Source organism: Kryptolebias marmoratus, linkage group LG14 (genome assembly GCF_001649575.2).
Source record: "Kryptolebias marmoratus isolate JLee-2015 linkage group LG14, ASM164957v2, whole genome shotgun sequence".
Classification (NCBI taxonomy): Eukaryota; Metazoa; Chordata; class Actinopteri; order Cyprinodontiformes; family Rivulidae; genus Kryptolebias; species Kryptolebias marmoratus.
In genome coordinates this window covers 4960766-4987425 of record NC_051443.1, presented here as the reverse complement: position 1 = coordinate 4987425, position 26660 = coordinate 4960766, and the positions used below count along the sequence as shown (strand labels likewise).

At 37.8% G+C, this 26660-nt stretch overlaps 1 protein-coding gene across 7 annotated transcripts in view; it reads left to right on the top strand.

Moving 5' to 3' along the window:
* Positions 1-26660, top strand: part of mast4 (microtubule associated serine/threonine kinase family member 4) — a 149618-nt gene that overhangs the window by 18180 nt on the left and 104778 nt on the right. For all 7 annotated transcript variants that reach the window (XM_017427532.3, XM_017427535.3, XM_017427536.3 and 4 more), the window contains exons 2-3: positions 11729-11876; positions 21857-21990. In XM_017427532.3, coding sequence (XP_017283021.1) covers positions 11729-11876; positions 21857-21990 — 282 coding nt within the window. The remainder of the gene's footprint in view (positions 1-11728; positions 11877-21856; positions 21991-26660) is intronic.

Genomic DNA, 26660 nt, shown 5'->3' with positions numbered 1-26660 from the left:
TCAAAACGGTGTCAATGAAAACTACACTGTAAATGTTCTTTAATATTTTAAACAGCAGTCTTCTTAAGAAAACATTTCTGAATATTGAAGCTTTTAAGGAATGCATATTAACTGCTGCCTGTCATGCCAAAGTTTTAAATTAATATCTTGTGTGATTTCTTAGTGATCAGGGTTTATTAGGGATGACTCTCAGCTACTACCACACTAAATTGTAGCTTAATGTCTGTAAAATTAGCTGCGTTATAGCCATTTTTGTGTTTTACTACAGCTGCTTAGCTGTGGTGGCCATCTCGAATGGGGTTGACTCCAAAAGTTGATCACTTGTAGATGCACATCTAATGATTACTTTTTGAGACTTAAAATCTGCCCAGTGGTTCATGAGATAAACACATTTATGCAATAACATGATTGCAATTCATGGCAGCAGCCAATGATGATGATAATAGATGGGTGGGACGAAACTGAAGTTGCTTTCTACAGTGTTTACACTCAAGCCTTATGTTAACACGCAACTCTCTACGTTCTTTTAGTTTTTTTCATTTCTTGACTTTAATCTTGTTTTTCATTACAGAAATCCCAAATGCACATCATGACCAAAATATGAGTTGTTCCCTGTGCTGGGACCTATCAGTGTAGCAGATTTTATGAATGTCTCCAAGGCCCTCAGCAGGAAAAAGAGGTTCTTTGGTAGGAAAAATGGTACATGCTTTATTTCTTTCCAATGCTGAAGATAATAAATCTGAACATGGATGGTTGTATGACAGTGGAGAAGGAACAGACTGCTGTTTACTTTAGATCTTATCAACACAGGAAACTCAATTCTCCAGTGAGAGCATACCGAGTTCAAACATATCTGGGACTTTTCAGTCTTTCTTGGGTTTAGCTAATAAATCAACAGTGTTGCTGATGAAGGTGAAGCAACAATGTTTTTACTAGTTGGTAGTTATCCCCACGAAACTCTGAGTGTTAATACATCTAGCAAGATTTCACAAAACCACACATCATGTCATCCACAAGGTTTGACCAAAATGGCTAGAACTTTGACGGTTCTCAACATAAGATGATTTTAATTTAAAATGAAAGGCCACATACAATATGCATTGCTTTAAGGAATGCTAAAATGCTAAAATGGGGTTTTCAATGCAAAACACCAAATCACTGTCTCACAATTATCTGAAGTTGTTTCTCTTCATGAGTAAGTCCCTGGCTCCTCGGAGCAAAGTGCAGGGGAAGAAGGACTCTGTGCTGGAATTCCAGGAGAGGTTGAATAAGACAGATGTTGGGTGATGATGTCATCCTGAACAGGGTTGATTCTGTTGCTGTCAACCCTGAGAAAAAGGATGAGATGAACATGTTAAAGTTCATGGATATGTTTCACGAACATGTAAATGGCCTTTACGGAATACGTTTTTATTGAATCATTTTTAAAGCAGACGGAGAAATGCACTGTAAGCCTAGCATTACTTGAAGGAATGCATATCTCCTACCGCCTTTGATGCCAGAGTTTTAAACTGAAATCATCTTATGTTGAAAAATGGAGTTGTAGACATTTTAGTCCCAACTTGAAAATAACGTTATGCAAAGTGTCACATTCAGAGTTAGTATTGTTAATGACTCTGAGCTCCTACCACACCAAATTTTAGCTCAATATCTGTATAATGGACAGAGCTAAAGCAGTTTTTATTTTTATAATGTCAGTTGTGGTGGCTGTCATGGGTCAACTTTAAAAGCAGAAACCTTATAAGCTGGCCTTCTAATGTTTATTGCTTAATGTTATAACGTTTACTAACATTAGATAAAATAAGAAATCCCAAATTGGAAAAAGAAAATAACTAGTAGCACTAAGAGAGCACAAACCTCCACCAAGTTCAAAGTGTTATTAAAAAATAGTCCACTCTAGATCACCACCAAAGTTAAATTGTTTCTTTCTATGACCACTGGATGGATTTTAATGAGATTTTCAGGATGTAAGTGTTGGATGCACATCTACAGCTGATTTTTTAATTTTGGCATTAACCTGATTCAAGATGGCTGCCACAGCTAAATAACTTTATCAAGCATAAAAATGGTTATAACTTAGTCAAATTTACAGATATTGCCCTAACATTTGGTGTGGTAACAGCTGAAACTGTTCTCCAACATATATTTTTAGTGCTTAAAGATTGCACAAGTTCTTCGTTTAAAATGTTTGCCATTGCCTCTTTGAGCAAAAAATCTCATAACCCACTGGACAAGTTTAAATAAAAACTTTGCAAACTTCTACAATTGATTAACTTTTGAAGCCAAACCAACCCAAATCAAGATGGCAAGAGCGCAAACCTACGCCAAGATCATAGTTTCATTTAAAAAAAGTCCAATCCAGATTGTGATCCAGATCACCACCAAAATTTAATTGTTTCTTGTGACAACCCCAACATTTCCTGAAAATGTCATCAAAATCTTTTCATTAGTGTTTAAGTACTATTGCAAAGAGGTAAAAAAGAACAACCAATACTACGAAAAACATAACCTCCTTGGCAGAAAACCACATCGTTTAGGAAGGCATCTGTAAAATTCATCTCTTATGTCTTGAGTCTCAAGATTGATCCTGTACATTCTAATGTCACGCTACAGGTGCATATCAGTAAATTAATGTCATCAACAATCTAGGTTATTTTAGTCATTAAGTTCAAAACTCCATTTTACATCTGATGAAAACCCAAAAATCTGTTTCTTAGAAAATAAGATTTTACATAAAACCTCATTTCATCTCTTAAGATGAGTGTCTCTTTACACCCCTACTGTGTGTAATGAATCTATCTAGTTTCACTTTTTGAATTGTATTACTGAAATAAACAAACTTTTCAGTGATATTCTAATTTATTGAGATGCAAGTTCTGGCTTCATCTTTTGGGATTTAATTGGGCCCATCTGGTTAAAAAATGTCTCTGTGCCATGGAGGTGAAGTATTCTGTGCCAGGACTGGAAAGAAGGATCATAGGGCAATGACAGAGTGAGGCACTGGTTACAGGTGAACATTATTAGGCATTTACACACAGGACAAAGGTCAGAGAAAACAGGAAGTTCTATAGAAGAAGCTGAAGGTCTTTTGATAAAGTCGTCAGGGTGCTCAGCACTTTATATTACAAACAGCTGTTAAAACTAAGTTGTTCAGTAATTATGATCACTGTCCATTCAATTGTTTATTTTATTTAGAATCATATATTTCAAAAGAAAATGCTTTGCTTTACCCATGTGATGTGCCTCATCTGTAGCTTACTGAGCAGGATCAGTTACAGGACTGTGAGAATGTTTTATAAATTCAGAACGTTTCTATTTTTTAAAGCCTTTTTCTGATCAAAAACTCAAGTGCCACATAAAAATGTATTTAAATTTATCTTATTTGTCTAAGCTGTAATAATTAATGTGACTGAAAGATTAGAACACATCATACATTGATTTGTTAAAGTTTACTTGCATTTTACATCACTTACAGCACCCATAGTGGTAGTCCCACACAAAGGCACCCGTCTTGCTATTTTTAAAAAGGTATCTTATCCAAAACAAAAAGTGAAAATTACAGATGTTGAGCTAAAATGTGGCATTTATTCACAACACATACTTTTAAGTGCTACAAGATCTATTGATATTGTGTGAGATTGATCACAATGTTCAAGGTTTAACCAAATCAACCACAACGTCATCATTTCTCAACACAAGAAGCTTAAAAAAATGAAAACATATGTTGAGGAATTTGCATCCAAATGAGTTTGGACAAACTGTTGTGTCACATAATAATTTTCTCTTAGTGAATGTTTCTCGAACAGTAGTCCCTGGTCTTGGTAATTGGAACAGAAGCCATTTTCATCTTCATCACCCTCTAACTCTCATGCATACTTGTTTTAAATTCTAAGCAGATTATTTTAACATCCATATGATGAAGAAAGCTGGTATAACAAGCATTATGTCATTCTGGTGTGCTTTCATTCCTAACAGCATTTGAAGATGGAGACTCTTTAACACACAATATCTAGACTTTTCCAACTAAAGGGTTCCTTTTCCAGCTTTTTGTGTCACCATGTTATTCTCAGAAGGAAGTGACGGAGAAACAATAGCAGGGAGAGGGATAGGTCAAACATAGGACGGCACTAACTGGAAGGAGGTGTAACTTGTCTTGAAGTATGGAGGCTCTCTTCCTGTTTCACTGTAAACGTGGAAAACATTGTCTTAGCAACCATTGAAGAACTCTAATAACAATTTGTTCTCTCTATTAAGATTCCTTTCATCCATCTCTGTGAAATGATAAACACTTCCCCACAAACCTTCAAAAAGGAATTGATATCCTGGCATAAACTTGTGTCTGTGCGTTCCACCAGATAGAACCATGCTAATAAATGAAGCATTTGCAACTTGGTGTTAAATAAGTGGTTAAAAAAGGAATCGGGAATAAAACTGAAGCGGTTTATTGATACAGTGAGGAGAACAAGTATTTGATACTCTGTCAATTTTGCAGATTTTCAAACAAAAATCCAGAAAATCACATTGTATGATTTTTAAGTAATTAATTTGCATTTTATTGCATGACATAAGTATTTGATATGTTACCAACCAGAAAGAATTCTGGTTCCCGCAGGCCTGTTAGTTCTTCTTTTAGAAGCCCTCTGGTTCTCCACTCATTACTTGTATTAACTGTACCTGTTTGAACTCGTTACCTGTATAAAAGACACCTGTCCACACACTTAAACTCCAACCTCTCTACAATGGCCTAGACCAGAGAGCTGTGTAAGGACATCAGGGATAAAATAGTTGACCTGCACTAGGCTGGGACGAGCTACAGGACAATAGGCAAGCAGCTTGGTGAGAAGGCAACAACTGTTGGTGGAATTATAAGAAAATGCAAGAAGTTCAAGATGACGGTCAATCTCCCTCAGTCTAGGGCTCCATGCAAGATCTCACCTTGTGGGGCATCAGTGATCATGAGGAAGGTAAGAGATCAGCCTAGAACTACACAGCAGGACCTGGTCAATGATCTAAAGAGAGCTGAGACCACAGTCTCAAAGAAGACCATTAGTAGCACACTATGCTGCCATGGATAAAAATCCTGCAATGCACACAGGGTCCCCCTGCTCAAGCCAGCACATGTCCAGGCCAATCTGAAGTTTGCCAGTGGCCATCTGGAGGGATGGGAGATGTGGTCAGATGAGACAAAAGAGCTTTTTGGTCTAAACTCCACTCCACTCGCCGTGTTTGGAGGAAGAAGAAGGATGCATGCAACTCCAAGAACACCATCCCAACCATGAAGCACAGAGGTGGAAATATCATACTTTGGGAATGCTTTACTGCAAAGAAGACAGAATGACTGCACCGTATAGAGGAGAGGATGAATGGGGCCATGTATTGGGAGATCTTAGCCAACAACCTCCTTTTCTCAGTAAAGGCATTGAAGATGGGTCGTGGCTGGGTCTTCCAGCATGACAATGACCCAAAGAACAAAGCCAGGGCAGCTAAGGAGTGGCTCCGCAAGAAGCATATCAAGGTCCTGGAGTAGCCTAACCAGTCACCAGACTTGAACCCAATAGAAAATCTTTGGAGAGAGCTGAAAGTCCGTAATGTCCAGCGACTACCCCAGAACCTGAAGGATCTAGAGAAGATCCGTATGGAAGAGTGGTCCAAAATTCCTGCTGCAGTGTGTGCAGACCTCATCAAGAACTACAGGAAACATCTGATTTCTGTAATTGCAAACAAAGGTTTCTGTACCAAATATTACGTTTTGTTTTTCTGATGTATCAAATACTTATGTTATGCAATAAAATGCAAATTAATTACTTAAAAATCATGCACTGTTATTTTGTAGATTTTTGTTTTAGATTCCATCACTCAGAGTTGAAGAGTGCCTATGATTAAAAATGAAAGACTTCTACATGCTTTACAAGTGTGAAAACCTGCTAAATTAACAGTGTATCAAATACCTGTTCTCCCCACTGTATGCGTGCAGCGTTTTAATAGCCAAGCCTCATAGTCTAATTTGGCATAAACCACATGTAAGTATGTCAATATCAAAGAGTTAATCTTGGCCTGCACTCAGAGTATTTATTACGCAACCCTGGTGAATGTGTCTGCACTGTGCACATTTTGTATGTTTAATTAAATGCAACTTTTTTTTTTCTTACCTTCCTGCTTTGTGATTTTGTTTGTCGGTGCAACTGTGTGCTGCTGTTCAAATCAAGTGTCTCCTGTGTGGTTTTCTACCTTTTGGAGTGTTTAGTCTTTATACTATTAGCTTTTAGAGTTTGAAGACCGCCAGTCTATACTGAATTTGTGCTCTGCCTTCTGCACTATCAGGTTTTTTCACTTTATTGAAACAATTTCCAAAATTGTTGTGGCACTAATGCAACTTAAGCTCATACTGTAAATGTGTTGAGGGTTTTTCCCCTCACTCTGAGCTTTTATTACAACTTAGCAGCATTTTATGGCTCACTGAATCCCTGAAGTCAATATCTCACTGGGCCGCAACTGTTCTTGACTAGTGGCAAACAACATGAACAAGATGTCACAAAACATTTGCAAGGGTTCTCAATTTCTGTGCATGAGTTTCAGAATTTTGAACTTGTTCAGAAGATTTGTGCAACAAATTTTCCTTAAATATAGTCTGAGTTGCTGCAAATGTCTCAAACCCATCTCAGTTTAGTTTGTCATTTTTGAGGTTAGATACATGTACTGTTATAACAAGTAAATACAAGTAAATTTAAAGTAATGTAAAATACTACTCCCAATACAACTAGAGGCAGATGCATAAACTATTTTCGTAAGAAATATTTGGTAGTGTAATATGTATACATGTCTTTTGCTTGTGCAGAAAAATGGAGAGAGAAGAATTTTCTTTGGAAAATTGAATGTTGTGGTTTTATTATAGAGGTATCAGGATTCTACACTACAGTCTCAAGTACTGTTAAAACTGTTTGTTTTTTCTTAAAAAAAATTAACATCAGTGTAATGGCAAAGACTCATAAAGGTAGACATTTCCTCATTTTTCAATCAGTATACCATCTTTGAGTGCATTGCAGTCTGCCTTAAACTCAGCCATTTGCTGTCTGCTTTGGCAACAAATCTTTGTTGCTACTGTACACTGTAAAAGAAGCTGAGGGTGAAAAAGAAGAAGAGAGGGCAAGAGGGGCAGGTCAAGTTTGATGGTGCAGGAACCCTGCTGGAAATAGAGAGGAATGGTGGGTGAAAGGGCATTGGCTGCTGCCAAAACTGAAATGCGTGGGATATTTGCTGTGGACACAGAAACTGAACTGTGCCTGGTTGACTTCAGGGCTTTCTGTGTAATCAAATAGGCTGGTTGAGACTCGCTCCTAAATCAACACAGTTGTTTTAAATGGGGGGAGGAAAGGGATTATGTTCTAATAAAAGAACATACTGACTGGCTGTTTTATAATTTTCTGAAATGTAGATATCCATGATGTGAGATGTACAGATTTGCCAATAACCCATATGATTCATGACTGGTGTGGTTACCTGATAATTACAGCAGTGCAAATGCAATAAATAAACTAAAAAAACAGTGTAACTGCACAGCTTTGGCAGCCTGCACAACTTTCACTGGCTGTTGTGTTGCTTCATGAAAAAGAAGTGAAAAGGTTTGTAAGAATCAAAAAGTCTTACACAGTTAATAATTTAATTTATCTGATGGGTTCAGATTGTCAGCTTGCACAATATGTTGCTTTTGCAGGAATTTAGGCAAATTTTAAAAATGTCTGGATTATGCCAGTATGCAAAAACAATATTTTTTGCACAATGTCAAAAAAAAAAGTTTTATATTTTTTTGAGCATTTAAAAATACCGACTTAAAATCTTTTATCCAGACTGTATTTTAAGCTTTAGATCCTGTGTGCAGCACATTATCTCACTTTATTTTGAGTAGAAAGTTGTTGACCAGAGATCTGATCTGCCTACTGTATGACACAACCAAATCATCGGATGACAAACGTAACATTTCCTCTTTCTGTTTAGTATCCTTTTACTAGGTTTTAGTCAAAATACTATTTCAGAAAATACAGCAATAATGGGTCATGGGCTCATTCTGTTATATTTAGTTCTGGTAGGTTGTATCTCAAAATATCCTTTCCAGATTTTTCTGAGTCCAAGTAATGCAAGTGATTACCACTGATTGTCTCACAGTAAAACTGTAATCTTCTTACAGTGTTTGGTTATTTCAGGTTTCAGATTACATAACCACCCATCCACTTCTTGTTTCACTTGTAAATAAATCGAAAATGTTTGCCCTTAAACACTAGGATAATTTCTCACCAGCTGTTCGCAGGTTCAGTGTTGGCTTTGTTATCACATCAGTTCCTGTCAGCCACAGTAGATTGCAAAAGTATTCAGCTCTCTTGGTATTCTGTTTTTTTTACCTTGAAATCTGGAAAGCAGCCCCTCCCCCCCCTCCCCCACCACCACTACACACACACAAAACCAAAACTGAAAGTCTATAACTTTCTCCCCACTCCCACATGAGCTTTTCACATCTAGCCACCACAACCGAAGGGCTCCTGTTCCTTTAAATAAGATGTGTGCTGCTTGATTAAAATGATGTTTAAATCAAACCAGACTTCTCAGTTGGACAGAAGTCTGTTGTTTGACTAGATCATTCCAGGACATTTAACTGTTGTCCTTAAACCACTGGAATAAACTGTGAGCTCAACACATACTGTTTTCAGTCTGGGAAGCCTGTTTAAGGTTGCACCAGACAAATGTCCTTGAATGTCCTTTTGTAACTTTTTACTTTTAAATAATATTTAAACATTTTAAAGAGACTTTATTGCTCCATAGGCACTTCCTGTTTACACAAATAGTCTTGTGGTTTGACAGCCCAGCAGACCGGCAAGCAGATACTTTAAAATAGTAGCTGAAATATACTTTATTGAAACATTTGTTTTTATTTTTTAGTGATGCAGAACTGATTGTTTTTGACAGTGACTTTACAACCTTACTAAATGTACTGGAGTTGGTGAAACCAAAACAAAAAAAAACTTTTTTATCTTCAGAAGACTTTCAAAACAGGAAGTAGCGGTTTGCACCTAAAATAAAAGCCACAATTCTTTTGTATTTTTATTTTTTTTATAAAAGAAATGTTAGCTGAATTAGATGCACTTGTAGCTGAACATATGTTGCTATATGATGAAAATGTTTCTACAAATAAAATGCCTCTTTAGAAGGTTTAGATTCAGTCAGAAAAATCTTAAAATTTTTGTCTGAGCTCTTTGTCTCTGCCTCAGCAGTGTTTATTTCCAAAATTCTAGGTGGTGTGTGTTGGTGTTTGTTTCTGTTGGGCTGTTTTCATTACAGTGCAGTGTACAAGAAAGAATGCATCCCATTTATTCAGTGAATTTAATGCAATTGTTAGATTAAGGCTTTTGCCATTGAGAAATTAGTGATGTAGCTGTTATAAATCCCCTTAGTGTTTTTGTTTCTCTGTTCTCTAAAATCCAAGTGTTAAGCAGATTAGGATGTTTACAAAAATCTGTAACTTTTATTTTTATTTCTAAACTGACACTTAAATGTCTATATCTTTTTAGCATCAAGACCAGGTCGAAATAATTGAAGTTACCAGTAAGTTAATACTGAAGTTACCAGTTGACAAAACTTACCATTTTGAACATGACCTGCTTACTTCAACCCTCCACACTAATAAGGATGGTTTGTTTTTCTGTTTCTCTTTGGGGACAGTTGCTGTGGGTTTAAAAACAAAACAAAACAAAACAAAAGGCAAACACAAAAACTAGCAATTGGCATCGTTTTTTTATTTCCTGTTGTACTGACTGTGTCCCACACTGACTTGGGTTACACCCTAGTACAGATGGTAAGAGCATAGGTGACAAGTGGTACTAATTTGAACCCCAATGGTATGAAATGTCAACTGCTGGGTTTGAAGTGAAGGTATAATATGTTGACAGGATGAATTAACCAGCACCCAACTAAACAGTGTTACTGTGTAAGCCTTCTCAGCACAATGTTACTTGATAAGCAGGTTTACACATAGCTGAGGGGATAATGCAGACTAGTGGCTCAGAGGCTGTAAATATTCAGACATGTTATTCAGATTATGTTTCGGATTTCCACATGACTGATTATTCCAATATTGTCCAATCCTGGGCCACTATCCTGCATGTTTTAGATCTTTCTCTGCTTTGACAACCTGATTTAAATGACTGAGTGATTAACAGGCTGCTGAAGAACTTGAAGACCTGCTGAAGAGCAGGCAGCCAACTAAAACATAGGATAGTGGCCCTCCGGGACCAGGACTGGACACCATCAGATTATTCTTATTGTTGCACCAAGAGACTAATAACTAACTTTAGTACATAAAATCTTTCTGCTATATGGAAAAACAGTGATATGAGTTTCAATATAAACATTTAGATAAAACGGCACTTTCTACTGCTTGCACTGAGTTTATTCTTGTTACAAAGCTTTGGTTATATTTGTTACAGTTCTCGGCTCATGAACGGTCTTGTGGGGAAGCAGAGGGCATTTCCTTCCACACACTCCTCTAAGCTGTGTGAATCTGTGTTCTCAGGGAGGGCCTCTTCCTCAGTACTGGGCTTTTATGTTGTCTGAGCTCTAAGGTATCTTCTTCTGACTGCACAATAAGCTGATAACGCACACTGCAGTGTAACAGATGTATAAATGGTTGTATTCCTGCAGATAATGTCTCTAACAATGATTTGTTTTGATACTGCAGGAGCGCTGCCATTTAGACTGTTATGTAACCAAATTGTTTTGATATTTCTTGGATGAAAAAACAATTCTGGTTCATTTTGTTCTAAAGCAGGTTTTTAAAAATATGTGTGTTCAGATCTTTAGAAAGGATGAATAAAATTGATGTTAAAAGTTTTTTTTTGAGATTTGCAGTTTTATCTTTTACACTTCTATTTATACATCTTAAAAAGGATAGTTGTAAGTTTCTATTTTCCTAATGTACTACTTTTCTAAAATTTCCAAATGGTACTTGTTAACAGCTAACAGCTGCAGCTGAAAATCTTAGTACACCCTATAATTCAAAGCTTTAGCAGGTGGATTTTTGGTTAGTATTTTCTGTAGGACTTTATCAGTCTCTCACATGGTTGTAGAGGAATTTTGACTCATTCTTTGTTCCATTGTTGCTTCAGTTCATTGTGTTTGCAGACATTTGTTTCTGCTCAGCTCTCTTAAGGTCCCACCACAGCATTTCACTCACCTTGATTCTATTATTTTTCAGCAGTGCTGTTGTAGATCAGCTACTGTGTTTGGGATCATTGTTCTGTTGCATCATGACCCAGTTTGGTCCAAGCTTCTGTCAGACAGAAGGCCTCACAGTTGATTGTAGGATCCTTTGGTCGACTCATTGACAGCAGGGTCCAAACCATCAGCACTCCACCACCGTTCTGACAGTTAATATAAGGTGTTTGGAGGAAACCAAACACAGCATAACAGAACAAATGTGCTGCTGTGCATTATGTGTAAACATCACTACTTTGGTTTCATCAAAAGACAATGTTTCAGAAATGTTGTGGTTTATCTAAGTCATGTTGCCATGTTGTTTTTAGAGAGAAGAGGCTTTCTGCTGCAGCCCTATACTGTCTTGAACTTTAACCTTTAACTTGCTAACTGAAGCCTGTAGAGTCTGAGACGGAGCTGTTTGGTTTAGGTTTTTAAATGTTCTTTACTTTATCTATCTCACCTCTTTTGTTTTTCTGTTTTTCTGCAGTTGGACATCAACCCATCTCCTGCATCCCTCAGGAAGTTTAGTAACCCTGAGCTGACTCATGGATTAAGTCCTGCTCTCAAATTAAAACTGCATCTCAGCGCGGATGAGAAACACCTTCGTCGAAGGAGTCTTGGTGGTGGTCTCACAGGTGGATTTTTACTTTTTAAAGTTTAGACTCTTATTGTGAGAATAAAATGCAAGGTCACTGATTCCACATCTTTGTATTTGTTTGTTTGTTTAGGATTGTTTAGGTTTCCTTTCCTGTCTTTAATTTTTCATACAAATCTGACTCATAATCAAGGCACACAATCGATAAATTCATGACTTTTTCCCTCTTTTTTTAAAAATGCCCTGGAAGGCTGCTTTGTGGGTTTCTGTTTAGTTCATGTTCACTAGTATTAATTTGCTCACATATTAGGAAAATATTTTACAAACCTGGACATGTTTAGATCTGATTGTCTTATTTTTTTTAAAGCTCTTGGGTTTTACTTAGTTTTTATCCCACAGCTATTTAAAAAGAAAAAAAAGGATTTGCAGTGGTAGAACTCAGAGGCTGAGAAAGAAATCAATGTTTATACTGAATACATTATTATCTACAGATCAGGTATCATGGCTCACTGTAAAACAAGGCTGTTTTAATAAACACAAATGCCCCTTATTCACTTTTAAGGGGGTATTTTCCACAAATCCAAAACATTTTTACTTAAAATTATATTTAAGTAGAAAGGTATTTTGGCCTGTAGGAGGTTAAACACTGACAGCAATGAGCCTCGACATGCTGCTTGGTGAATGCATTTCTTCAAGCACGATACTCATCAGATCCTTCAGTGAACACTTTCCATGAAATGTGCTTTGAAGTTCAAAGTTTATTTCATAAAAACAAACAAAAAGTTCAAATTAAAGTTCACACACAAAAATAATTAAATTATTTGCAAACATAAGTGAGGAGAGCCACATGTTAAACTCAACCAGTGACTTGTCAGGGACCTCAAGGTATTCAGAGAAGACCCAAGAATAAATGTATAAACAATAAATAGGTAAATAATTTATTTTACTCATTTTATGAAAAACTGAAAATGGAGCATTTTTTGTCTAAAATAGAAGAGTGCAACTTGAGCTTCCTAATGTGCTTTCAATCAGAGCGCTGCATGTTGGAGTAGTTTGGTTAATTGTTTTTTTTTCTTTAGGACAATCAGTTTTATGTCAAATTTGGGCAAAATTTCCTCTAACCAAGGTTTTGGGCATCCGTTTTAGAATCCTCAGACCTTTAAAACAAATGAAAGTTTAAATTCATATAGATAGTTTGATCATTTATTCAGAGTCAGAGGTGTGGTCAGTGCTTTAGCTGAACTGAAGCTGAATGGATTTTCCTAGGAGGCGTAGCTAGAACTAATCTGCTGCCTTCATCTACACTGAAATCAGCAACAGATGGATGATATTGCAGGATTATTATCTGTGGATTTTTCAAGAAGACTATCAATAAAAAGATGGAGTTTGTTAAGAAAAAGAAAAAGGCCACCCAGCACCTGTACATTTGGAGCTTTTTAAAATCCTTGATTTATTGATTAGTAACTGGAAATAATGCGCTCACTCAGTGGAAAGAACTGCTGTTTAACTAAAACTAGACAAAAACATTACAACACAGGATTTGTATTATAACTTGATAACTTTGTTTACAAAGTTGACATCCAGAAATTGGGTTTTCAAGTGAACATCAGTGGTGACTGAAACTGGTTTTATTTTATTTTTTGGCAGGTGCTGGTCACTTTGTTCCTTCGCCACTCTGTACTTCTGCAGTTCTGATCACGTCAGATGCAGACTCTCTAATCCACCCTCCCTTAGCAGCTTTGATTTTGAAGTGTTGAAGGGCAAAGTGAACTGCAGTCTTTTACAACAGTATTGTTTGCTATTTAATAGAAACTGTTTTATTTCCGTACACAAACACTTGTTCCATGATAGTTGAAGGGCTGTTTTCCTTTATGTGCGTTACAAGTCATTGTGTTTGACATGGTCTGCTTCGCTCTCCTGACAGATAACAGTCTGTCTTCTTTAAACGAGAGAAATTGTATATGGTTTCTTTAGGTCTCAGTTTAATTTATGTGAGAGAAAGTTGAAAGAATAGTAAAGAAATATTAAAGAAATGTCACTTCAGATCACAACTTCACCTGGACGGTTGTCACAGCTAAGGTAGTCATTTTGTTTTTGTTCAGCAATTTCTTTTTTTCTAATTTATATTTATTATTATTAGGAATAAAATGTGGACATATTTATTTATTGCACAGAAACTGCAGTAATTATATATATCTTGCAAAAAAATGTTTTTCTCAAAGATGTTGCAATAAAACAGTGGTTCCCAAAGATTTTCTTCTGGCCCCCCCTATGGATTACAATAAAATTACTGTAATATCTGTTATTGATTGTTGGTTGTGTTTACACCTAAAATGACTCAGGTAGTGAGTTTTCATGTACAGCTCACCTGCAGTCACTCAGCAGAAACACGTAAAGGAGTAAAGAATCCTCAGATCTGTTGGGCAAGTCTGACCAACTATAGATTCTGCAACAACTCACCAGATTTGATACTGCTGTCTTGAATAATTTTTAGCAAGCAATGTTGTTAAGTTGCTGATGATGAGAAAAAGTTTGTGAACAAATCTGTAGCTTTGTCACAGAGAGAAAGTTGGAGTCATGACTGAGCTAAGAAAAACATTCACAGGCAGTGTCATCCTAGTTTATTTTCTAAACTTTGCAGACTGCTGTGTACTTTATTTTGATAAAGTGACACTTTAAGCTCCAAATGGAAATGATTCAGTTTTGATTTGTTACATAAAGAGAATTTTTAAACAAAATGATTTTTCTTTAAAAGAAATTATTTTAAAGACTTTCAAGTGATGCTCAAATGGCCACACAGAGTTGATAAAGAGGCAGAGTTAGTCCTGTAGGCTGCTAACTGAATAGACTCATTGTAAAGCATCATAGGATCACTTAAGACTATCAGTTCACCAGCTGACAAGATATTTTCAGCTGCTCACAAACAGCAGACTCATTTTTTCTTTGTATCTTTGGTTTGATGATGGTGAGATAAAAGGCCATTTCAGTCAGGACTTCAAAAATCTTTGAGTGAAAAAAAGATTTGTTTTAATCTACAAAAATAGTAATATTATAATTTGCTCAAAAAAGCTTTGAAATAAAAACCAAGATTTGACCAGCATTTAGAGAAAAGTAATTCAGTTTATTCTAAAAACTGCTTGGTAAGCATGCAACAGGAGCTGGATTTAGTTTTATAAATATTTACAAGGATTGTGGAGATTCAGATTTGTACCAATTCACCGATGCTCATGTGCACACAGCAGTTGGAGTAAAAAAAAATTTAATAAAAATAAAAAACAAAAACCAGAACACCTCACAAAATTTTTGTTAGGTGTTGACTCTTGTTGATTCATGTAGTTCTTGCCTTGCTTCTGTTTGCCCAATTATTGATTTTTGGCAGAGTTTGTAAATCAAGTCCTGCTGGCTTTAGTTCCCAACAATGAGAGAAGAAAGGGGCATTTGGTCTACTGTTCTAATACATGTCTATTGTCTACACTGCCATCTGTAAAAGAAAGAAGAAGATAAAAAGGTCCTGTTTTACAGCCACTCTCATGTTGTATTTTTGGAACCAGAGTCTGTGCACTAGCTTTAAGTCTTGCCTACTCGCCTGCACTCAATCATGGTGTCACACAATTTTTTTTTAAAGCATGAAATAACTAATTACAGTTAAACATTTAAAAATATTGTCAATACTATAAATGGTAAAAAAACACCAGAAGTGCTTTACTCTGATCATGCAGATCAACTATATTTCAGAAAGAAACGGTTAACTTATGTGGTAATACATTTTGCTGGTCATTGCGGAGTTACTGAAAGTGTTAAACATCTCCTTCTGGCAGGTTTTTGTTTTGCACTGAGTCTCATTTTTGTGTATTGTTTAACTGTGATTCAGGCTTTTTGAAATGGCATCATAATTTTAAACAAGAGCTTTTCACAGTTGTTTTTTTTATTAGGTAGTAAAAGAATTGTCTAAATAATTGAGAGAATTACTGCTTTGCTTTGTCATATTGATTATAAGAAATATATGAGAGCTTAAATATACTTGGTCTTCTCAGCTTCCTTTTTGCATTGCTGTCCAATAATCAGGTCAGCATAATGTTTGCTATAACCTTCAACTTTTACAAAAAATGGTGACTTGAATTAAAATTTGAATAGTATATTATTGCCATTTTGAGTACATTTACTTGTATTTTCTTTGAGTATGTTCAGAAACCTCTGGATCATTTTCTGGATCACTCTGGATTTTTTTTTTTGTATCATATTGATTCGCCCTCAGATCAGTCAGTGAAAGGATCTCACAGACTGGCTGCCAATTACTGGTAATTAGTGCACAAGAAAGAATTTGGCAGTGATACTAAAAATGAAAGCAACACAACCTCAACTTGTCACACATGATTTCTTCCCAGTGTTCAGCTCTTCACAACAAGCAAAACCTTTCACAAGAACTGAAGAAACTGACTGATGCCCATGATTCAGGAGTTGTGACATTTCCCAAAAACACAAAAAGTACACTTTGTTTAATTAAATCTACCCAGCCTTTATCAAACAGACAGCTGTACCCATTTGCACAAACATAGATCCTACATCCAAACCAGGAGCAGGACATAGTCTTTGTGATGTGTTCAAGTGCTATTGGAGCATCCTGTCATACTGCATGTTTTTAACATTTTTAGTTGTAGACAAGCTGTTGTAGAGTTAGCAACAAACACCTACATCCTAATACTGAGTTAAGCACAAGTTTCAGTCATCTTCTGACAATAAAAACAAGTTTTCTCTAAATAAATAAATTCTCTTTTATAGATAAGAGCAGATAAAGGCCTCTGAAATTGTTTTTCACAGACTTATTTTGTGATTTATGGCTTTTAACAGCGCGTTTCTTTTTTATTTTATTTATTTTTAAAATGGATGGCTTTACCTCACTGATTGAAATGTCAGCCTCGTCAGTTGATGTAAGAAGTAAGTGCAGTTTTGAATAAAAGCGTTAACCTTTTCGTAATTGCTTGACATAAAAACAAAAGGACTAAACAAACCTGAAGCAGGTCAGCTGTAATCGTTCAGGTGAAGCAACATTTGATTTTACTTGATCTGACACTGACTTTTACTTCTGTTGTTGAATATGTTGTTTCTCCTACAGGAAATAAATGACTGTTTTGAAAACAAGCTTGTTTAGACCAGATAATAAACCTTTCATTAAATAAAACCTGAATGTTAACGATCTCCTGTTTAAAATGTTTCTAAATTTACTGATGTGCCAGAAAAGTTAGAACAGAAAGTGCTATTTCTTTGGAATTTGCCTTAGGAAAAAAGGACAGTAAATCTTTATTTAGCAAAAACAAACCATCTGTTAGCTTTTATAAAACTTTATACAGAAGCTTTTGTTTTTAGTGCCCTGAGGAACACAGAGTAATTCTAGCCTCCGTTTTTTTATGTCTTAACTCTGTCACACTTTAGCCCTATTTCCCCTTTAAAGGTGGAAAGGTCACAATAACTTTTTTTGTTTAAATTCCCTGCTGCTAAAAGTCTAAGGCAAATGGTGTCTGTGTTTGTGTGTATGTCTGTAATCTTTCAGGAAATAATTGGATGTACCGCTAGAACTGACTCATTTTTGGAAAAAAACAAATTTAAGATGTCCATCACAGCCTGTTCACTTTAGAAAACACTATATGGCTATATTTCAGTCAGTTTTACAAATCTTGCACTCTAATTTGTTGTTGTAGTAGCTGAGTCATTCCTAACATATACTCCAAGCGTGATATCTCGCAATATCATGTGAGATTATACATAATGTTATTTTCAAGGTTCAAACAGAACTTCAATAACTCATTTCTCAACATAAGATGATTTTAGATTAAAACTCTGGCATAAAGGATGGCAGGTGATATGCATTCCTTTAACAGATATAAGGACAGATTTAAGATTTAATTTAAAATGCATTTAACATAATGTAGTAATGTGCCCATAGATTGCTATTGTTTCTATTTCTCATTACAATTTGTTTAAAAGACAAGGATCTGCTCAAAGTTGGTGCTGACCTTGGACAAACATCTGCTAAAAATAATCACACCTTTACTCTTTTACTAATCCTGACACACAGCCTTTGTAAAAGTGTTGACTAGTTTATGACAGTTTCCTTTCTGCTGGGATATGATGGTGAGAAAAACATTTCCCGGTGAGGAAGGAAAGACCTCACTTTTGCCTTCTCATCCTGTTTGGTCTCCCTTTAATTCTTGGACTGCAGTGATCCCAGTGAAACAGTATAAATAATAATAAATAAAGGGGACCTATTATGCTTCCTTGAACAAGTCAGAATAGGTCTGTGGGCTATACAAAACATGTTCATTACATTTAATACACAAAATCATTCTCAGATATTGAGATTTCACCTGATCATTTCTGCATGTTTTAAGCTCATTTCAGAATGAGCTTTTTTATGGCTACGTCACTATTATGCAAATAAGCTGCTGTCGGCCTCACCCTCCAACTCAGTGTCCCGTCTCAAAACACAAAAACTCCCTGAAGGATTAAACGCTGTGGATCTGACACACATTTATATCGTTATTATTTAAACTCTGAGGATTCTGACTTTGGGACAGAGGCACTTAGCGGTTCTGAACCAACATTTGTCAAGTAGGAGAGCATCAATAAGTGGGTCTGAACCCCGGCTGGTAGCAGGTCGGAACAGCAGCAATTTAGAAACGTGTTCTATATTGCAGCTGACAAAACATTTTCCCTTTCCAGCAAACATTGTTCAGTGGTAAAACCACTGGACAGAATTTCTAGGCGCAGCCAAGGTTGTTGAGGGGATCCGTTTTGGTGGCCTTTGGATCACATCTCTGCTTTTTGCAGATGATGTGGCCCTATTGGCTTAATCAGGCCGTGATCTACAGCTTTCGCTAGAGTGGTTTGCAGCCAAGTGTGAAGCGGCTGGGAGGAGGATCAATGCCTCCAAATCTGAGGCCATGGAGCCGGAAAAGGGTAGTGTACCTTCTCAAGGTCGGGAAAAATGTCCTGCCCCAAGTGGAGGAGTTTAAGTATCTTCGAGTCTTGTTCATAAATGAGGGAGGAAGGAAGGGAGGGAGGAAAAATGGAGCGGGAAATCGATAGGCGGATTGGTGCTGCATCAACAGTGATGTGGGTGCTGATCTGTCATGGTGAAGAGAGAGCTAAGCCAAAAGGCGAAACTCTCGATTTACCAGTTGATCTACATTCCTACCCTCATCTATGGTCACAAGCTTTGGGTAGTGACCAAAAGAATGAGATTGTGGATGCAAGCAGCTGAAATGAGTTTTCTCTGCAGGGTGTCGGGCTCTCCCTTAGAGATAGGGTGAGAAGCTCGGTCATCCGGGAGGGGCTCAGAGTAGAGTCACTGCTTCTCCACATAAAGAGGAGTAAGTTGAGGTGGCTCGGGTATCTGATTAGGATGCCTCCTGGACGCCTCCCCGGTGAGGTTTTCCGGGCACGTCCCACTGGGAGGAGGCCCAAAGGAAGACTCAAGACTGGAGGGACTGTTTCTCGGCTGGCCTGGGAGAGGGAAGTCTGGGTCTCCCTGCTTAGGCTGCCACTCCGCGACCTGACCCCGGATAAGCGGAAGAAGATGGATGGATGGATGGCTGGATGAATGAATGCTGTTCGATGCCTAATGAGAGGCCAGCTTTAGATGCTGCACTTCTCTAATGTTCACAACTTTACTCCTCTAACGTTACGGTAGTGAACGTTAGAGAAGTGCAGCATCTGAAGCTGCACTTCTCTGACTAACCAGTGACTAACTTCTTGAAAACGTTTGTATCACACCCCCCACCGGTGGTTGGAGCCTCTGCCCACCGGTGCGTGGGTGGCTCTTGTCGGGGGTTGGGTGCCCGGGGTATCTGCTGGCTCGCCCTGGTGGCTGCTTGATGGGGCCTGGGTGCCCGGGCTCGGTCAGGCCACGGCTGGGGGGTGGTGCGCCCTCGGGGCTCGGGTCTCTCTGTCCATGACCGGATCTGCTCTGGCGTAGCGGGTTGCCGGCGGGGCCTGTGGGCTCGTCGCTGCGGCCCCCTGGGGCTTCTGCATCGTGGCTGCTGGGGGTCACCTGGAGCTTGCCTCTGCTGCCCTCTTGGGTGGGGTCCAGTTGTCCCTGTGTGGGGCCGCTGTGGGCCCCGTGCCTCCACTCTTCCTTGTGCCGTCGTCATGTCCTGGGTGGCTATGGGTCCTCACACTCACTACCAAATATTCCTAAGGAGAAACCTTGTAGATACATATAGATACACATACATGCATATCTAGATACAGGTGTCTGTCAGATACACCTTTAGTTGGGCTGCGGTTGTCACTAAATACCCTCTTGTATTACCTGGCTCTGTGTACTTTCCATTGAAGTTATAATTATCATCATATACTGCATATGCTTTTTGTTGTTGTGGATTCTTTGTTTTGTTTTCTCTTTCCGCAGGTCCTGTGGCAGAATTCAAGGGTGTTGACTTGTTTTATCTCTATGGTTTTCCTCAATCTCTTTTCCCCATTCACTTTCTTCTTTCTCATCTTTGTGTCCATTACAATTGAAATAAACCCAAAGCAATTTCTAATAAAGTTTCATTTACCAAGGGGAACATCATGGTGAAAGCCATAATGTTCCGCTTGTGAAAGCAAATCTGTTGGGCCTTACCCTGACATTCAGATGACAATTCTGAGTGCCACACAGACGGACAGAGCACGTTTGCACTTAAAAAAAAAAGAAAAGAAAACGTTTGTATTTCACCCTTGGGTGAAATGGTAAACTGATACAAATGTGTTTGGAATCAGTCCAATATTGACTTAAGTTCAATTTGGCAGCTGCTGTGTAATGTCAGCTTGTTAAATTTCTTGTCATACTGGTATATCTACTGGTTCCAGCTTGATGAAATAACTCTACTTTCTGAAATTCAAGTGTTTTTTTCTGCTAATCTCCCTCGTCTTCTTGTTTCCCACAGAACTCTTCTTATCATTTGCCTGGCCCTAAACTTACCTGAGAATAACTGTAATTTTTACCTACGTAACCTTTTTTTTTTCATGTTTGTCAGACTTTGTCCAGGTTGATGCATCATTTTAAAACAGAATAAACATACATAATCTTCAATCTGATGCAATCCTGACTTATCTGATAAACTTAAATAAAGAAAATTAAGCAGAGTTGAACTATGTGTGCTCTCATCAAATGTGTGACATGTAATTTAAGTCCAACTTACACCAATAATAATGTTCTGAAACCTAAATTAAATCAGAAATGACCATTGATTGGAGTTTTCAGTCTGTCAGTAGGGCAGTGAACTTAAATAAAATCTCCTCTGCAGATTATCATGAAAACCTGACAGAGGAAAAACCTGCTCAGGACAATAAAAATGGAGACATCCTCTTCAGTTTAGAGCACAGGCTCATCATTCTACCTTTCTATTTATATATTAAAAAAGAAGACTTGAGGCTTTATGATGATTTTTTTTTTAATGAGTGTGTTGATAAAAGTGGAGTACTTAGCTCCATCTAGCTGTGGGAGGTGGTAGTTTTGCAAAAACATTCTTACATAAAACTAACATATCAACTTCTGTGTGATTGAAACCTGTGGGTACACACATTTACTTAAAGAAGGCAGAGTGCTAGCTCTGTGGTTATGTAATTTGAAGGTTTTCAGTGATCCCTTAATAAGCTTTTCCTCCTCCTTGGACAAACCCTTTAACTTCCTGTGCATCTGCACAGAGTTGGACGCTTCACTTTAAGATGTCTAATGAGAGCAGACAGCTGGGATTTGCTCTTGTCAGTGGTTCGATCTTTAACTTTATCCTCATAAACTTCTGTGGGAGAGTATCATACTGTGTTTTGTTTGGGTTCACTGCAATAGGGCAAAGATTGTTAACATTATATATAAATATAAATATATATATATATAACAGAAATGTGTTCAGATAATTTCTTTGTCTTTAATGTTACCATTAGCTTAACAGTAATTTTTTTTTATCATAAAAAATGTAAAGAAGAAAAATCTGATACACTTATGCCAAACAATATTTCAACTGGACTCATACTGTTTTGCAGGAAAGTACCTGCTTCTGCCCCCCAACCTTCAGATGATGCAGACGGCACTGCAGCCTTCACCTGAGACCTCGAACCTTGTCCGTATGCAATCCCTGCACCTTGGCAAGTCGGACCCATCACTTACCTCCAGCATGGTGGGTTATTTATGGTTTTACATTTGTCTCTGATCTTCTGTATTCTGCTATCAAGCAGGAGGCTCTCAGCATGTCAAACTGAGGTCAAACATTTGGTTAAAACCTTCACTACAATACTGTTTTATAAAGTGGGACAATTCATGTTATTTATTTTACCTACCTTACCTGCTGTCAAACATTAACAATATTAAACACATGTATGATTAAGAGTTTCAAAAGCATTTAAAAATATAAATTATATTGTGATTTAAGTCTGAGGTCATGGTTCTCAACCAGAAAAAGGTGAAATGCTTCCTTCAGGCCAAGTCGGGTCTTTGCCTCAAGTAGAGGAGTGCAACTATCTGGACGTTTGGTAGGATGAAGTGGGAAGGGAATCAATGGATTTGGGCCTCGTCCACTGGCCTTTTGTGGTGAAAGAGGTGGTGAACAAAAGGCAAAGCTCTACATTTACTAGTCAATCTACATTTTAACCCTCACCTATGATCATGAGGTTTGGATCATGTCTGAAAGAACAAGATTACAACTACAAGCTGCTGAAATGAGTTTCCCCCATAGGGTGGCTGTGCTCAGCCTTGGAGATGAGATTAGGATCTTCATCATCTGGGGGGGAACTCTGAGTAGAGCTACTGCTCCTCCACATCGGAAGGAGTCAGCTAAGGTGGTTTCTAATTAGAATGGGTTCCTTAGAAGCTGGAGAATGTCTCTGGGGAGAGGGAGGTCTGGGTTTCCCTCCTGGACCTGTTGCCTCAGCAACCCAATCAAGGATACGCAGAACAAAATTGGTTTGATGGATAGATTCATGATTAAAGGTCTCTCATTTTTTCCAATAGCTACATGATAGTTTGTGTATGTGTTCTACTTAAAATCATCTTTTGAAAACCATGATTATACACAGGAAGAAAAAACACTGGATCAATAAACAAATCTCATTGAATTTGGTTTTAATTTACTAAAAAAACATCAACTGTAGCTTCTGTGGTTGCAGAAACAAAATGTCAGGCCTGGGAAGAATTTGAGAGGCCATGAAGGATTTAGTTGGCTTCAAGGAGATTCTGGCAAACTATTCAACAATTTGAAAAAGCAAAGCAGGCTCTGCCCATGTTGTGCTTGATTTGAGTCTGGAATTCCTGACCTTCATTGTGAATAGTATTGAGCAGAGGAAAGAACATGTTGAAGATCATTTTAATTTAGTCACCATGTCCACCTTTGAAGACTCATAGTTGAAAGGTTTGGAGGAATGCAAGTCCATTACTTTGGCAGAGGTAATTAAAAAGTTTCCCAGCAGCAGTGAGTGGATGAAATTTGCCGAGGTGATGAAGGTTCTGGTCTTTGTGGGGCTGCCATAGTTGACATGCCTCTTCAATGTTGCATGGAAGACTGGAACAACACTTGTGCAGTGGCAGTCTGGGATGGTAGCTTCAATTTTTGAAAAAGAGGAATTGGGGGAACAAACCTTTCAGCATCCCTGGGAAAGTTTACTTCAAGTTGTTGAAAAGGAAGCTCCAACTGGTTGTCAAACCTCTGCTTCAGGAGAAGCAGTCTGCTTTTTGTTTGGATTGTGGAGCAAGTAGACAGGATAGTTTTCCTAGTAGAGCTGCTGAGTTGAGGTCATTGAATTTTGCCTGTCCAGTCCACATGTGTTTTGTAGACCTGGAGAAGGTTTGCAACTGTCTTTCCTGATGTTTTCTTTGGGGGTCCTGCAGGACTATGGGGTGCCAGGGTCAGTTTTAAAGCTATGTAGTCTCTGTATAACCAAAGCAAGAGATCTGTCTGCATTCTCCGTTCAAAGTCTGGGTTGTTCCCACAGTGAATTGAACTCCATCTGGGCTGAATCTTATCTCTGATTTTGTTTGTGGTGTTCATGGGCATGATCTCAATGTCAGGGTTATTCCCGAAACATTATTAAAACACACTGTGAAGAGAACAGAGAAGACAGACACTGATAAATCAGATTTACTTGCAAGGAGAGCAGCGGAGTCTTACAGCTTCCAACCTACTCTAAACTAGGCTTCGCTGCTTCCTCTCTTTTTATTAACCCTCCTGTGGCCTTCGGGTCAAATGAACCCAAAGTTACCGATGTTCTCTTCCTCTCTTCAGTTTTGAGGGCTTCAGGAGGGTTAAGGACTGTTCCCTAGAATATATAGGGGGTGTGCAATTCTAAGGAGAGGGGGAAACAAACAGCTGCACACTTTAGATAATAACATATGGACCTTCAAACAACAAGTTCCTCTTCGTCTGTTTGCAGGGCACGTCTCTGCTCTTGTTATCTTGCTCCTGTTTCGGCACGTTAAACTGGAACTTCCTGCTTGCAAAAGCACATAGTTATCATTGTGAAACGTACGAAGTACAAGATGCTTCTGGTAACCAGGAAACATCTGAAAAGGATGAGCAGAAGTAAGCCGTTTAGAAGCAGTTATATTTAGGCATCATTATATGTGATAACTTTGTACAATAATTCTAACAATAATTCTAACACTCAAGGTACACTCAAGGATAGCAGGGTGTCTTATAAGGGAACCCCAAAGTCTCATCTCTGCCTTTTGGAGATGATGTGGTTCCGTTGGTGCCCTTTATGACATGATCTTTAGCAAGTTCCTTTTCTTTAGGTGCTCAAAACAACATGTGAGCCCTTTCATGATATAATTTATAAGATGGGCCAGTTAAAAAAACAAACAAAAAAAACTTGTATTATTGAGTTCAGAAGATGTTATGAAAAAGCGACTAGATTGTTTTTGTCTTTTCTGGATACCAGAATAAAGTTTTACTATTTCAGCACCAGGGGTGGAAATGAGCACCCGCCACCGGCCAAATGTGGGTAAATATTAGAAGTGGCATGTGAATAAGATCAACACACACACACCACTGTGGCGGGTTGGCAATTTGAACCGAAAAGGTGTTATTTGTCCTCTTCACATATAGGGGGCAGTAATGTGCTCGAGTTGCTGCTAAATGCAAGAAGGAGAAAAGTTTAGCAGACACTCTTTACCAGTTGGTGGTGGTATTGATTCCTGCAGTTGTTTACCAACCACCAATAAAAATCAAGAAGAAGAAGAAACAATTTAAGGAGTAGCATTAGCAATGTGGCGGAACATTTCGGGAGTTAAGTGGGTGGCAGACAACAAATATGTTTTTCAAGAGTAGTCGAGGGAAGAACCGAAAGTTAACGTTTTTTTTAACTAAATCAATGACGTCATGACAACGGTCAGTGTGCGTTCGCGCCTACGGCCGGTGTTCTGACGATCTGTGCTTCCTCGTCAGATTTTCCTACCATAGCACGGCTAAACAGCTATGTCTAACGGTCGGTGCTACCCGTCAAAAACTGCTACTGTCATGTTTACAAACCGAAAACTATAGCGGTTCGTGTTAATGTTAAATATCATCGGATACTGAAGTGGAAGCTTAGGAGTTATGCTTAGCATAGCAATAGAACAATTTATATCCCCAACGAAAACCTTTCTAAAACCACAAAAATCACTTCCTTCATCAGAATATCCTACCTGTTAAATATAAGTGGGTAGCACAAATAGATCTATGCATTAAAAGCAGCAAGTGTCTGAAAAACATTACAACGTACATACAAAAACTTACAAAAGCACAAAATGTTGTCTGTGCTTTTAAACAAGCACTATAATCATCTGTTTTTCCATGTTTTAATTTTGTATATGGCCGCCGACTTGTAATTTGATTTAATACTAGTATTTTTTGTTAATAACTCTCATTAGTCACTGCTGCCAGCTGATAACAGCCTGCGCTTTATTGTTGCAAAATGTTCTTCATAAAATGCCTGTTTTTATGGAGCATTAGTGCTGTTTATCAAGGATCATTTACTGCACGGTGATGCACTGCTTTATTGGTTTCATCTGGCATTGTACACCATTGTATAGCATCAGAATACTTCAAAATACATAGAAACCCTGTTGAAGAGGTCTGAGTCATTTCTCCTTGAACCAGAGGACAGAATTGACCTTCAGTGTGTTTGTGCTGCTTTCTCATACCACACAGATAGACGGCATGCTGCTGTGATCGTATTGTCTGAGGAGTAAGCTGCAATCAAAAAAAAGAGCTAATCTAATGATAAGCTTGAAGTGGTCCTGTGTGTGTGCTTGGTATCTGTTAGACAAAAGGTTAATTCAATAAAGAAGCATGTAAGGCTTTTGTCTGTGTAAATATATACGTGTCCTTTAAGAAGAACTGTGAGAGTGGATATGTGAGGAGGTACAGTATATGTGAAAGTATATCCAGTATTAGAGTGGTTATATTTGAGTGCATTTGTGAGGATGAAGTGAGGAGTGTATATGTGATGGTGTACAGAAGGGTGTATATGAGAGGGTGTGTATGTGAAGATATAGATCTGTGGATTAATTTGCGAGGGGATATTTTGGCTCATTGACACTCACCCCCTCAGAGATGTAAAACAGGGTGGGCCAGAAAAAGACACTGTAACCTGAACTGGAAGGGGTCTAACAGTTTTTCAGCTGGTTCATGACATCATGTTTACCTCGCCTGTACTCAAAACGTAATGCTTCAAAACAGTAAGTTGTATTTAAAATTGTGCATGTAAAAAAACATCACTATATATATATATATATATATATATATATATATATATATATATATATATATATATATATAGTTACAAGTACCTGGGAATACCACAAGCAAATGGCAAC